At 43.1% G+C, this 15692-nt stretch overlaps 1 protein-coding gene across 1 annotated transcript; it reads left to right on the forward strand.

The window, feature by feature from the left end:
- The first annotated feature begins 1522 nt into the window (after positions 1-1522).
- On the forward strand, positions 1523-13124 carry pdxkb (pyridoxal (pyridoxine, vitamin B6) kinase b). Its single transcript, XM_028981091.1, has 11 exons — positions 1523-1796; positions 2452-2506; positions 6405-6509; positions 8561-8644; positions 8999-9033; positions 9137-9222; positions 10680-10725; positions 10811-10922; positions 11014-11150; positions 11287-11353; positions 11597-13124. Exons 1-11 carry the CDS (start codon positions 1716-1718, stop codon positions 11707-11709), a joined length of 921 nt encoding a protein of 306 aa, XP_028836924.1. The 5' UTR covers positions 1523-1715; the 3' UTR covers positions 11710-13124.
- Positions 13125-15692: the final 2568 nt, after the last annotated feature.

The raw sequence follows: 15692 nt of genomic DNA on the forward strand, positions 1-15692 counted from the left end.
GTTGTCTGGCATTGATCATGATGGACTCAGTCTTCTTCAGCAGGGGATGCGTTTGGGAGAGGTTGAGGGTTTATCGTACACGCTCGATTGTGCCGCAGTAGACGCTCATTTGGGATTTGTATTCCAGCCCAAAGCTCTTTTTTGAGTGTGTATATATTTCCACACTTTCTGTGTGAATAAACACCAGTGGGTACTCGCGAGAGCATTTCTGTTTATTGTGCTTGTGAGTCACCTTTCCACAGGGGGTCCAATGAGGACAAACACCTTGAGTCCCTCACTTGACCTCTGTCTTGCCAAGCACACAGCCAGAAAAACAGGACCATGACGTCATGTGGATTATATCCTCCTAGAATGGTTAAAGAGTGAATCTGTACTGGTGTTTTTATTGCACGGAACCCAAATGCCGTTGTGTCTAATACAAAATGATTGTAAAACGTGTGTGTGGCGGGGGGGAGATTAACATTTCAATCTCGTCACGCTGCAGTTTATTTAGCGCTGACGGCCAGGATCTGACACGTGTTGATAACACCGGTGACGTCAAACGGCATCCGTTCACGCGTTGCGTCACAGGCACTCCTCCAATCAGAACGCGAGCGCGACGCGATGGCCGAAGGACCCAACTTCCGGGTCTCCGTCGGCTGCCTTGCGCCAAGGTGCTCTGCTGAAATCCGATGGAACGTTTGGACATTTATTTACTGCAACGATCGTCCTCCTGTCAATATGGGAACTGAAGCCATGTCGTACGAATGGATTTATCGGAATGTTTAGTTCAGAGACGTCCTTAATGCAGGATAACAAACACGATGTGAAAAAAATATTACGATGTGAAAAAGTTAGTTTTTGTATATTATTGTTTTGGTGCGTTTTATAATAATACATTTTGACTCACTTTTCTGTGTGTTAAAACGTTTTAAGAAACACGCAAAGTCGATCAAATCTATATACACCTTTCTTTATTAATACAGTTTTGCATTCATATCAAACGTGTTTTGAAAGCACGGAAAAGACCCATATAGGAAATAATTCACATCATAATTTCAATGGAAAGAGCATTCAGCGACGTTTAATTTCTCGGCGCGATTTATTTTTTAACCCTCCTCGTGATATGAGGAGTTGCCAGATGTCACGGCCCACTAAAAGTAACCATTTTTATAACAGTCCAAAAAAATTGGATATGTCTGCCCAAAACAAGTCCAAATTCAGCAAATCGCTTATCTTGTAGATTAATCCCAACGGCCGAGCCTGTTTTGCATGCTCGTGTTTAATGTGCGGGAGCAGAGTGGGTGGGATTCATGTGGAAATATGGACACTAGTAGAAGGTAAAAACAAACGACTTCTTAAAATTACTGCCAAATCCAGACAAACAACACCATGTCAGAGAGAAAAACACACGTAACCTATAACTCTAATATTTTTTTAAAAGCGTAAATATAAAAAATAAAACGTGATCAGCGCCGCTTATAAACTGCCCACCTGGCAACCCGGTCGACGTCAGCAGATGTAGGTGGCCGCCGTAAATGCCTGAGCGAGATTCTGCCCGCCCGCCTTGTGAATGAGCGCTTCCGAGTGTTGCATGTCCTTCAGTCCTGACGCCGCCGCGTCCCGCCGCGGATGTGAGACCGCGTCTGTCCCTGCCCGCCCGCAGCTCGCCCGGTCCGGTCCGTGTGGCTCGCGTCCTCCTCCCCGCAACTTTTTTTTTTATTTTGACGCGCGAAATGGAATGCAGAGTGCTGTCGATCCAGAGTCATGTGGTGCGGGGTTACGTCGGGAACAAGTCGGCGTCCTTCCCTTTACAGGTGAGCGGCACGCGTAGCGACGCCGGTCGGTCGGCAGCCGTCCCGTGGCATTTTGCGTGGGTGATGCGAGGGACGTGAGGTCACATGGCAAAATAAAATAAAATGAAATAAAATGTGTGCGTTTCGCCTGGCATCCTTTAACCAGATGCTTTTGAAAGTGTCAGCGCAGGCAGCCGGTCTCTCGCTGTCTGACCGGTTGTAGTTCTACGTTGGAGTGTGTGTGTGTGTGTGTGTGTGTGTGTGTGTGGTGGGGGGATGTCTGCGAAGAAATTGTCGCCTCTGCTTGTCACGCGACGACGGGAGAATAAAATCCCCCCCGCGTTTCATCACGACAGCAGGCAGACAGCGAGCTCTCATTCACTGGAATAAACACCCCCCCCCCCGGGCCTTCGTAGTTACATTACGACCGACCGCTGCATCCATCACCGGAGCGACCGGCTGTCAGTCTCGCGTGTGACGTCACAGGCGGAGAAATTCCAGAGCGAATCGTGACGCGAAGTCGCGCTCTTTTTTTCCGGAGCGCTTTTGGATGCTTGCTGCATGTCCTTTTAGAATCGCGCGAACCTTTTCGCGATTCCACCCACCCTTTTCAGAACAACCCACCCAACACCCACACCGACCCTCTAACGCCCAACTCCGACTCTGTCTTTTCCAGGTGCTGGGGTTTGAGGTGGACTCCATCAACTCGGTGCAGTTCTCAAATCATACAGGTAATCTCCCTCGCACCCTGGTCAGAAGTGATCATGACAGCAAGTTCCTCTGAAATAAAGGCCCCACCTTTACCTCTGTCCAGACTGATTTGCCGCTTCATTTTGGTTTTAATCTATTCCTTTTAAAGTGAGAGTGGGACTCTTTCCCAACATTAAAAAGCAACAATGTGATCTCTTTTCAGTCCTGCTCGCAGTGCACAAATAATATGAATGAGGTTAGACATTGTGTGAAGAAATATCAATAAATATATTATTTCTTTCAAGAATTAACATCTTGATGAAACCAGTGGTCACAGAAAGGCAGAAGTCATTTCATTGTGATGTGACAAAATTGCTATTAGACTGTCATTGGTCATTCAGGAACACTTGTTTACTCTCTTAGTGCTTTGTGTTTTATGAGCTCTCATTCTGTACTTTGGCCTTGTTTTCAATAGAAAAACCTCTGACCTCTTACTTTTGTGTCAGTCTGTAACCTTTAACCTGTACAAAAGACCAATTACTGAACTCCTGTTGGTTTGAAGGAACCATTTGGAATCTAAATGTCTCTTATTTAGGGATCTGTTTCTAGTGTCTGGTTGTGTTCGTTTTGCTTCAGCATGAAGTCTAAATGACCACAGTTTATATTTTAGCTCTAAATCAGTGTGGCCCAAGCTTCTCCAAATCCATACTTTATTCCAGATGCATATTGAAGAAATTTGCACTGACGGGACCATCAGGACCATACGGGAGAATCAGATGGAAAAACTCATCTTGACTTTTTTTTTTTTTTTTTCTTCTTTCTTTCTTTCTTTTCTTTCTTTGAGCAGTGCAGAGAGGCTTATTTGAAAAGGGCAGAAAAGGAGTAATTTGGGTCATATTGCTTAGACAGTTCTTTCGAAATCACCCACAGTCTCTCTTTTTCTTTGCCTGTTATGGTCCTTTTTTCTCAGGCTGTTTCTCCCTCTGAAATAATTCTGAGTATAATAAAACGGGCAGTGGAAGAAGTTCCTGCAGGTCTACTCTCTGGATGGTTGGAATAGTTGACCTTTAACCTACATCTGCTGCTCTTACACGGAGTGGGTTTTGAGCGCGAGACAGCGGACTCGCCATGTTGAAGCTGCTTATTAATCACCTCGGTGGGTTTTTTTTCTGCTCAGGTTGCGTTGTGCAGAAGTGTTATCGTGATATTCATATAATGACTTGCAGAGTTACATAAGCACACATCGCCGGGGGTAACAAGTGCCGGCCGCGTTTTACCGCTGTTCAGGAGTTTACTCCCTGCTGGTTATATTGTAACTAGATTACCTTTGCCCAGCTTTGTATGATATATATATATATAAAAAAAAAAACGACACATCAATATGTGCCTTTTTACTGCCCTGCTCCTTGACTGGCTCTGAAGTGAGTTATTTATCACGAGGCAAGAGGAAAATGGCAAGCGATTGTGTTACGGTTGAGTCTTTCAGACCGTATGGAGGACATCTCAATAAAAACAAGCCTGAAGGATTTTGTTTGAGGGTTGGAGGCTCCCAGTCTGCTTCGTTTCTCCATCAGCACTATTTGGGTTGAACTCCCAGATGCTGGCCAGTCATTTCAGCCCCTGTCCTCCGTTCATGGTCTGGACCCATCACTCCTCCCTCGAGGCGTCTGCATCATTTTTGTTGAATGAAACAGTTGGCTGCAACAAAACCGCCAGCCGAGCTGAAATATTTGATGTTGTTGAGTGGGTTTTTTACTCCTGCGTACCAGTGGGCCTGAATAGTAATGCAGTGGGAGGTAGAGGAACGACCTTGCCAGAGGCGACCGGACATCAGCCCAAGTTCATTTTCCCGTTGTACGGTGTTAAAGCATGTTGTCTCTCGCTCAGCCCCGTCCTTCTGTCCGGCTCGTTCTTCCCATCCGGATCTCTGCTTTCTCACGCCAGTTTTCATCCTGACTGAGGGAAGGGGGAGGGGGGCGGGGCAGAGAAAAGAGTCTCCCTGTCTTCCCATGAGAGCAGCGATTGTTGGTTGGAGACTTGGCATCAGAGGCTGTGTTGAAACTGGGTCTCTGTTCGGATGAATTAGGGAGCCCTCATTGACAAACATTGCTGGACGTGCTCTTTCCATACTCTGGTAAGTATGTGAGTCTGAACGACTGAAAAGACGGGTAAAACGACTCCAAAAGAATCTTTCACCAAGGTTGTCTGATGTTTTACATTCACACACATTTGTAGACATTTAATGCAAACGAACATTATGAAAGGTTATAAAATCCAGTTAATTGAGGACGCCCTGCCCAAGGATCTTACAGCTTTTCAACAGAGGTGGACTATGAGCCAGCGCTGTTGGGCAGATTGCTCAACTGGTTCGTGTTGAACAGCTTACGTCCCATCTGAACTTCCAGGGACATAAGTTAACATGCCAGTTTAGGTACATCCAAAAGATGTTTAGAGACAGCTAGGAGCCACCTTCCAGATGGTGTTTTTCATGTGACACACCTGTCATAAACCACCCTGGAGGAGCAATGTCCCCAAATTGCATTTAGCGGTGAAGTGACTCATTTATCGTATCTGATATGTTATCAAAAATAGTTACTTACTCAGAGTAAAATACTACTACAACCAGGTATATCGTAATAAACATTTAACCCTTGTAATAAACATTTTACAAAATAGTTCATATTGTCACAACTATAATGTTCCACTAGTTTTAGTCTTTTAAAAAAAAAAAAAATAAAAATTTAGTTTAAATTGTGGATATGCAGCATAGGTAGCATAACAACCTAACAATACACAACAAATAAAATGGGACTGGGTGAGTTGGAGAACATGACTGGCCCACACACACACACCCCAGAAGCACCTTTGAGATGAATAAAAAGGCAAATATTTATTATTTTTTGCCGACCTTCGTTTCCCTGGAAATCCCAGTGTCAGGCCTTCTTTAAACACCCTTTATGCTCTTAACGGCAACATGTTCAGCAGTTGTCTCCAAGATGATTGATGGGAATTATGAAGATCATATTAAATCCCACCATCTGCATTTTTGTGGAGAACATGTTCCACCTTGATCTGATTTATATTCCATTGGTCTTATTGTTGAGGGGGGAACTGGGCCTGTGGAGCTATACAGTTTTAATCTTTTTACAAATGAAATAGGTCTGTTTGCTTATCCTTTTTATTTAAATCTGCACCTCTGCTGACATTGCTTGCTAATGCTGGCCATATTTATCTTTGGCAGGGTGTGTTTTCTGAGTGCAAGATGTATTCAGACGGTCCATCTGCATTATTTTGAGCCGTGTGTATGCCAAAACCCTGCAAAGCAGCATGGTGTAGCAGCTGGTCAAGGGCAAGGAATGGGATTGGTGTAGATGTAATAAGCGTGTGTATGTGAAAACCGACCCTTTTCATAGAGGAAACCCTTTATAAGAGTGTGTGTGTGTTAGTGTAGTGTTGTGTAGGTTCTGTACAAGAGGATGCTCCCACTGTGACGAGGCGTTACAGAAATGCAGTCGTAGAAGCGCTGACGTCAAATCCCACTCTCATCACGAAGATTTCCCTTCATCGCGTGCTCTCCACTTTCTCTCTCTTTTTCCTTCTGGTTCAGTCCCCCCCCCCATGATCTCTCTCATATAATATCTCTCTGACACACAAATACGCAGCCACACAACGCTCTCAGCCCCAAGGCTTTCTTCTGTCCTGTTACTTAGCAACAAGCCCCACACCATGTGACCAGCTTGGTGACTCACCTGAAGTGTGACATCACCCTTCCTGCAGCAACAGCAGTATTTGGTGGTGAAATGACGGTCCTTTTCCAGCCCCACACAGTCACCACCACCCCCTGCTTCAGAAGGCCTGCTGGTGGATCCAAGGCTAGAGCCTTGGCAGCAGTTCTGCGACCTGATTGGCCGGCCTGACTTGTCTCCTCTCCTCTCCTAGGCTATGCCCATTGGAAGGGACAAGTTCTGACTGCCGATGAGCTGCATGTGTTGTACGAGGGGATTAAACTCAACAACGTCAACCACTATGACTATGTCCTCACAGGTGAGTAGAACCAAGGCTGTTGAGAGTATCTCAGCAAATTTGATGCTTGCATGAATTTAGTTATATTAATTAATGATCTGATTGATTTTTAGATATCTAAAATACGAGTTTATAAAAAATATAGCCAACATCCTTCTTTGGGTCAAATGGTACCTGAAAACAAGGCCATGGGGAATCATTAATTGCATCCTGTGTTGCAGGAGGTAGTTTTTCACTGTGAATTATGGTCTCTCTCTCCCTCACTCTCTCTTGCACACACCACACAGGAGTCTGGACGTTTTGCTCCAGCAGTGCCATTGTGGCGTGAAGGACAGATAGCCTGTTTTCTCTCCTCACCTTGAGACGGTAGACAGGAACGAGTGTGTGAGGGACAGAGGGATGAGCGGAAGATACACTAGAGGGTGGGCGAGGAATCACCGTGGTTGTCACGAGGTTGATTGAATGTGACGCCGCAGCGCTGCGGTTTGTCAGCTGTCCTTCTCCACCTTGTGCAGGCCATTTCAAGTACAAGCTCCCCATGAGCTTCCCATCAACTGTCTGCCAGCCAAATCTTAATTTCACAAAGTGGTGTTTCTTACCCAGAAACAAATTGCCCAGCCTCTGTGGATCATTGGGGACCAACACAGATGTCAGTTTGGCTCTGGCACCAAGACCCTGTGGTTCAGTGCCAGAGTTTAGCATTTTAACATTTTGCTTCAGTGGGACGAGAGAGCGAGATTTGACCTTGTTAAAATAATAAAGCTCACCGAGGAGACTTCAAGGAGTTTGCGCGCGCGCGTGTGTGCGTGTGCGTGTGTGTGTGTGTGTGTGTGTGTGTGTGTGTGTGTGTGTGCACCATATGTCAGACTTTACTACACGAGGCGTTCGAAAGCCTGAGGTCAGGATTTTTCATAGAAAGCACACTCACCGTGTTTCTTATCTACAGTTTGCAACAGAGCGTCCAAACTCGCGCTCTCTTTCTCTGGACGTACGTTTCTCACACACACACACACACACACACACACACACACACACACACACACACACATCGCGGTTTCAGCGACTGCTGGACCTCAAGTACACACAGACCTGCACTCTCAGACACACACACACACAAAATCGAATTGCAGGCAAGACAGCACAATTTTCTGCTCAGGTAAAAATGAGAGGAGAAAAATCTGAATAAATGAGTCCTCATTTATCGGGTCTGATTCGGAGTGCTGCGAATCAGTAAAGAATTATTTGAAGTAATCTTTCGAGTTCTGAGGAAAGGGTGTTTGCAAGGTGTCTGATTCACATTTTATGGTCTGCAGATCTTATCCCATTCAACGCAACTCTGTATATCAGGGGTGTGTATTGGCAATGAACTCAAGATACCATACGCATCAGAAGATGCTGTGATCAGTCTGTCATATTTTGCGATTTAACTCTGCTTGAAATGACAAGTAATTAATAGTATCTAGCTGCACTGCGCCATCTACAGACGTGGAGGTTGTAGCAGCATGCTCACTCTTACCTCTGCTTGCAGCACCCTCCAGTAAACTATATTTGTATACAAAGATATTGCTGTATCGATACTTTGAAACACCCATATATTTTTTTTTATGTCATATTTGCACACTGTGAAATCTGATCCTTGTAATTTTGTCTTACTTTATGCTTTGAAAGGTCACTTTGGGTTTTTGACTTGTTTTTGGATGAATGCAGTCTGTCCAGTAAGAGAATGGGAAATGTTTGTAAAAGGGCACTTAACTGGTTCTAGTGGCTTGTGCTGCATGAGCATATCTGTTTATTGTGTAAGGTGACTTCATTGCCAGGGTCCTTCTGGAGAGCTCAGACTGGCTGCCATGTCTATTTCACATATACAGAGCTTGGCTAGACTCATCACCATTTTTTTCACAGCTAAAAAAAAAAAAAAAAAAAACTCTTTTTACCACTGTACTTCCTTTTCCCATATTCTTCCATTGGAAAGTCTTCCTTCACAATTAACTTCTTATTTTGTGATTTATACCCATTGCTAATACCCATTGACAAAGCCTCTTTTTGATTCATACGTCCCCCTCTAACCACAGGGTATACCCGAGATACATCCTTCTTGGAGATGGTGGTGGACATCGTACAGGAGCTGAAGAGGGCCAACCCTAACTTGGTGTATGGTACGTAGTCTCTTCATGCTCATTGTCAGCCAGTTCAAAGACTCGGATTTTATTTCCTGCTTCATTTGTAATGTTGTAAATGCTATCCGAACCTTAATCAAATGAGCTTGGACGCCTCACGGCAACTTAAACCCCCGTGGTATACGGCTGGCTCGGGATGGGGGTTGTAATTCAGTTTGAGAAAGTGTGCCAGAACGCTCAAGGTTGCTAAGGTTTAGTAGAACAGGAGGATGGAATGAAATGGCCTGCTGTGAGTGTGTGTGTGTGTGTGTGTGTGTGTGTGTGTGTGTGTGTGTGTGTGTGTGCGCGCGCGCGCATGCACGCACAAGCTGATTTGCACTTTTTCCCTCCCAGTGTGTGATCCTGTGCTTGGTGACCATGGATCCATGGTGAGTCCTGCTCTCTATGCTATCTTTTGAGAAGACCTCAGTGGATTAAGGTGCATGTGCATATAATTAGAAAGTTCAAATATGATCTGCTTCTCTTTCACAGTATGTTCCAGAAAACCTGCACCCAGTCTACAAAAACAAAGTGGTGCCTGTGGCTGACATCATCACCCCCAACCAGTTTGAGGCAGAGTGAGTCTTGACCCTTTCAGGACAGCATTATTTACTCTGCTTTAATATAAAACCACTGCTGATAGTGCAGAGTAAGAAGCTAGAACAGAGATCAAGCTCCACTGTTTTGGTTTGAACTTTCCATGCTTCCAACCTGCCATTTGTATCATTAGGTAATAAGTCAGTGTGTCAGCGGTCAACAGAAAACCTTCTGGTTTTACACACCAGTGATTTGGAATGTGCTGAAGTTCAACCGTGTTAAAGTATTTTTTTAGACCAAAGACATTAGACAATAAAAGCGTGCCATTGATTTGTTTAATTTACAGTTTTGATTGAAAACAATTTATCAAGAGAACAATAAACCATCTTCTACAAACTGTTCAGATATTGTTCATGTTGTAAATGACTGGTATCTGGAAATGGCTGTTTGATTAATGTATACATACTTGTACAGACAGCCATTATCAGCATTAATTTAAATTATTAGACACCCCTTTTGCAATGATCTTAGTTACACTGATTGAAGAAGTAAAAAACTAGAAAATGTCGATTCTTTGTCAATTACTCATCAATATACAGAACCCTTCTCATCAATATACAGAACCCTTAAAAAATTGGATGCACCTACTTTATGGGTGTGGCTTTTTCTTTTTTTTTTTTTTACATTATTGAAGAACAAAATTGAAATAACAGATTCATAAAGCGTACTTCATTTTCTCCTGATTAAAAAAAAAAAAAAAAAATATATATATATATATATATATATATATATATATATATATATATATATATATATATATATATATATATATATATATATATATATATATTTCTTGCATTGGAGTCTTTAAAGTGGCCTCCATCTTAGTTTTCATAATGCCACATAATTGGTGCATCCATACTTTTGACTGGAAGTCTAGTAAGAATTTCAGTTTTTCATGGAAAACAAGGACATTTCTGAATGCTAAACAGTAGTATATATAGCATTTAACGTGTGTACCACTCATACATATTGCATTGGCAACCTTGTATATAAAACCAAGTGGCTTTTCACACGTATAGAAACAGATCATGTGCATGACTGTGACTGAAGAATCTGACCATCATTTGTTTTTTTTGGGTTTTTTTTCATTCATCTTTTTTTTTTTTTTTTTTTTCCCCCACTCGATGGACGGTCATTTTTCTACTGTACAGTGGAACCGAGCTTGCCTGATCTCTCATGCTTTCGTCTCTTGGGGGACTTTGAACATGAGGTAGCAGAGGTGACTTTAAGGAATCTGCCCCATAATCAGGGGGTTACCGGTTTGAATCCGGATCCACCAAAGTGCCACTGAGGAAAGCAGCGTCCTCACACACTGCTCCCCAGGCACCATTCATGGCTGCCCACTGCTCACATCACTTTCACATTCAGGTTGCAGGGCACCATCTGTTGGTCATTTCAGGAAGTGTAATATACTCTTGGTGCGCTTCTATTTCAGGTTACTGACTGGCAAAAATATCAGCACTGAGAAAGATGCAATTGAGGTGAGTTCTTCTTTGTCAAAATACACCTAGTCAATTACTTAATTATGTAAAGCCTGACACGGGTCCTATTGTCCTGCTGGTCAAGGTGATGGACTTGCTACACAAGATGGGCCCCGACACAGTGGTCATCACAAGCTCTGACCTTCCCTCTCGTCTGGGTGATCGATTCCTAGTGTCTGTTGGGAGCCAGAGGATTGGTGAGATCTGTCTGCACGTGTGTGGGGTTTTTAGGGAGTTGAGTATTTTGTGGTTAATTATAATTTTTTTCTTTTTCGGTTGCTCACCCAGTCAAGCCTGATGGCACACGGACAACCCAGCGTATCCGGATTGAGGTTCCTAAGGTAGATGCCGTGTTTGTGGGAACGGGTGACTTGTTTGCCGCCATGCTTTTGGCCTGGACTCACCACTACCCAACTGACCTTAAGGTATGTGAGCCCTCTTGCCTGATATGATATTTTCTGTTGTCCTTCTCTTGCTTTTAAATTGGATTAATTTAGTGTGGAATGTTAAATAGATGAATTTTGTACAGCGCTTGTAATGTATATCTGCCAACCGTTTTAGATGGCGTGTGAGAAGACCTTCTCAGTTATGCATCATGTCATCCAGAGAACCATTTCCTATGCCCATGGTGAGCCCTTGTGAATGATGTTTTTTTTCTTTGGTCTATGCACGGAACTCCGGGTTAAAGCAGATATGGGAATCTAAAAGACCTTTTCCATTCCATTAAATTGTGTTCTGCTGTGTTAGTACCCGAACAGTTATAGGAAACCTGCCATGGGACTTGTTTAATATTTTGGGGAATTGTTGACTGAACAAATGATTGGAAATGTCTGGCTGATCTCAGTAATATGTATATGTGTCTGTCTTGCAGAGATGGCAGGCCCAGGGAGGAGGCCCAATCCAGCGCAGCTGGAATTGCGGATGGTCCAGAGTAAAGCCGATATCGAGGATCCTGCCATCGTGTTGGAGGCTACCGTTCTATAGAGCAACAGTTCCCAAACCTGTCCTCCGGGCCCTCCAGCCCCTTCATGCCTTTAGTTCTGTCATAGCTGATGATAAACCAGGACCAAGTGATGATGGGGAGTGCACATGCAGATTACCTGGTTCAGGTGTGTCATTTGCTGGGATAACAAACTATGTAGAGGCTGGGGGACCAAAGGACTGGGTGGGAAGCGATGACTGAAAGCCCCTGTTAACACCCTTCACCCAACCCCCTGCCCCCTCGAACCAAACCCATGTCCCAGCCCCATGCCACAACCGCACAATGTATAGATGTTGTACACTTTGATCTGTAATGTGACATTGCCTTAGGATCTCTTTAAAAAGAGCACAACATTTTCCATGGTGGGAGTTCTGCAGGGTATGGCCTTTACTAGCAAAAGGAGAGAGGAGAGTATGGAAGGAAATTGGAGAGATTGAAAGATTGGGGGGGGGTCAACTACGTTCTCTTCTACTTCACAGACACACTCTATCTCTCTTTCTTTTGCCACCTCTTCTTTTCTTCTTTGAGCTTCTCTAACCCCAGCATTCATCCTGCACACACAGAATTCTGGTAACTGTGGGCCGAATTGGGGTCAGAAGTAGGCATGGGGGGCTCTATCCCGATCTGCTGTCTTAGATCTCTCCAGGGTCCTGACTAGATGGTTGATGTGGACGGACATCAATTATTGGTGGGAATTTTAGTCAGTGGGTTTGGGGGGTGGACCATCCAAGATAGAAGAGCGGCTAAATCAAGACCCTAAGCACTTACCTGGTAGAAAAATGAAGCTTGATTATGAATCCATGGACTCATCCTGTGCAATCATGCTCAGTCGTTTGACTGACATGATTGCATGTAAACCTACATGCTGTGAACCTGGTGACACATATGTGGTTGATTTTCAACGATGTCTTAAAGTGGCTTCCATAGTTTTTATGTAATCTGTCCATTTGTTGTGATTTATCTTTGTTTTAATGAATTTGAAATGAAGTGCGAGACACTAAGCATTTCAACTTCCTGTTTGTGATCACATCTAAATGTGTTACAGCCAGTCTTTTTCATTTCACTGTACTTACATTTGTGTATGTTTAATTTTATTTAATTATTTGACTGATTGTACTTGCATTGATAATCTCAGCTGTATAGAAGCGCCCATTGCTGGGTGCTATTCATGTTTTGTTTAGTTTTATTATCTTTATTTAATAGCATTTTCATATCTTAGATATTAACAGTACTAAGACAAGAGGTGTCTATATTGTAATTGTGCCAAACGGATGATGCTGATGTCTTGGAATAGTTTTTCAGAGTGCCTATAAGGTATGGCAGCTTCCTAATGCAGCCATGCACTGACAATAAAGAGTAAATGAATCTTTTCTTTTTGTCACACAACCTGAGTGGTTCGCCTAGTTCAGAATGCTGATCTAGAAGTGGAATAATGTTTACTGTTCTGTAGAACAGACCTTATATGACCTTTAGCGATGATCTTCACCGTAGCAGGAAATGCTCTGCTACATGTAGTGCATGTTAGAGCACAGCATTCTCCTCGCAGCTTAACCTTAAAACAGAGCAGAAGACTGGTACGGTGACCTGCTTGTTTGCGGGTGCATCATACTTGCCTGTATGACACGTTGATTAAAGACATTTTTTTACTTATCGATTGAGTGCTCACACGCAGGACCAATCAGGGGTTAGTGCTGCTCTGGAAGAACATACACATGTATTCCTCCGCTTTTCATGAAGTACTCCACTGTTTAATCCATGTTCCACCCGTGCTGTTCTGTGTGTAGGTGTACGTTGGTGTGTGTGAATGAGTGTCGATTGTTTTAGGGGGACCATGTACAATTGGGGTACAACGGGAGGGAGGGGCACGCCTTTATACATTTCTTTAATGGTGGACTCGACAAAGTAAGTTGTCAGCAGAATATTTTAATGTCTCGTGCACCCGACACTGTGCCGGACACTGAGCGACCCCTTTATTCTCGCCAAAGAGGGGCAAGTTCAGAGACAAAACCACGAGCAACTTAAACTGCCGGTTAGGATTGTTGGACTGGTTATGATTGGTTGACTTGTGTCGTCCGGTAAGACACGCTTGGTCGTTGGTTCATTTGCTAGTTCGATCCCGGATCATGGTCGTCTCGGCACGTTCTGTGAGGACCTGAATAATTTTGACTGTTATCACAGTGATGTTAGCACGTTCCCCGAGGGAAATGTCACGTGGGAGTTGTGAGTGCATTACAAAATTTTGTTTGTTATGTATACATACTGTTTGTATAAATGTTAAAAAAAAAAATGATAGTGGTTCTGTGTGGTTGTTGATTATGTGAGAACTGTGCAGAGCAATATGACCAAACTACTCGGGTGTAGATACAGTCCCTCCCTCCACCATCCACAAAAGCAGTCCAGTAGCTATTGTTAAATGCTAAGCCCATTTGCAAACAATTGAAGAAAAATGCAGAAAATGTAGGGCCGATTAAAAAATATATATTATTGATGATACCTGATTAGATGTGATGATGCTGTACAGCGAGTGAGTTGACAGCCTTGTCATATGTTTGAATCAAAGTGGAATTTGTGACTGAATTGCTTGTGCTTATTTTGTCCATTAATTGACACTCTGTGGCCCTGTATTTAAAAAAAAAAGATTAGTTGCTGTTTGCTTTAAAATCAGACATTAAAAGGTTTTTGAAAATTTTTGAAAATAGCTGCTGCTCTGACGCATAATGATGGGTAATTAAGTGTCTTTGTGACCGTGCCACTGCCATGTGATCTTTGCAAGTGTGGGTAGATGATGTGCTTTCTGCCGTAGTTAAGGGTGGGACACCACCTTATATGCTACGTCGGGTCTCTGTGTGTTATGCTTGACTATAATAAACCACTGTCCAAGAGAAGGACGTATTCCTAAAGTTTGCAATATTCCGTACATGTCAGGTCCAGATGAAACTGTTTAAAAATATGTCCCTACTGAGATTCAACGTTAACATATCTTACCTCAAAGTAAGAAATGAAATTAAAGATGTAAGCAGTTCAGATAGTTTTATGAGAATGCCTGTAGAAGGGTTCTTCAATGGTTTATGACATTTTTATACACAAATGCAGAATATATATATACACACACACACACACGTTAGGATAATTTTTGTGTGTACTGTTCTCAGAGTAAATTTACCACGATTTTGTGTGCTCCATCTGTGTGGACCACTGTGCTTAGCCTAGCTTTGCCTTTCTCCCTGTAGCAGCCCATCCAATACCTCCCCCCGACATCCACCCACCCAAAGAGTAGGGGTAGACAGCGCTACTCAACCCATCACAAACCACGACACTAATAATACTGGAGATGTCCATGTAGACCCAGGCAAGAGGCTGTGACCAAGTCACGATACCCACAGCACCCGAACCCCGAACCTTCTTCCTTCCTTCCCCACGCCTTGTCCCCTGGTCTCTGTAACTGTGTCTGTCCTGTAGAGGTTTTAACAGTGACTGTCTATGCTTGGCTCTTGTTCTTTTCTGTTTTGTATCTGTAAAGGTTTTTTTATTTTATTATTATTTTCTTTTCGTAATGGGACAGAAAAAAATGACCATGATAGTAAAAAAAAGAACAAATGTATTAACTGTTTGGTAAAGTTTTTAGTGGTTCATTTTCTGATTCTGGGTATTTTATAACATGTTACAATGAAGATTGTAGTGTACAAATTCACATTTATAATATATAATATGTATGTTATGATGCAATAAAGAGAATAATGATTATATTATTCAGCAGCTGGGTGTATATGTGTCTTTAAGCACTAATGCAATATTTGTCTTACAGCCACCTTTAGATACCTCAGTCCAGAGTGACAGGGACACAGTTACAGGGACAGTCCAACTTGCTCAGGGACACTATAGTGGGGTACGTTGGGTTTAAACCAGTGACTATGAGGTCTTCTGGTTCATCATCTAGCCCACTAGGCCATTGCAGCCTTCTATATAAAGTCAGATTTGACTTTGT

This window comes from Denticeps clupeoides, chromosome 5 (assembly GCF_900700375.1).
Source record: "Denticeps clupeoides chromosome 5, fDenClu1.1, whole genome shotgun sequence".
Lineage (NCBI taxonomy): Eukaryota > Metazoa > Chordata > Actinopteri > Clupeiformes > Denticipitidae > Denticeps > Denticeps clupeoides.

Bases quoted from the DNA above. Each gene is read 5' to 3' on its own strand.
- pdxkb (XM_028981091.1), top strand. From the start codon at position 1,716: ATGGAATGCAGAGTGCTGTCGATCCAGAGTCATGTGGTGCGGGGTTAC. The intron at 8,645-8,998 runs GTACGTAGTCTC...TTTCCCTCCCAG, and splicing joins CAACCCTAACTTGGTGTATG to TGTGTGATCCTGTGCTTGGT. The intron at 9,034-9,136 runs GTGAGTCCTGCT...TCTCTTTCACAG, and splicing joins TTGGTGACCATGGATCCATG to TATGTTCCAGAAAACCTGCA.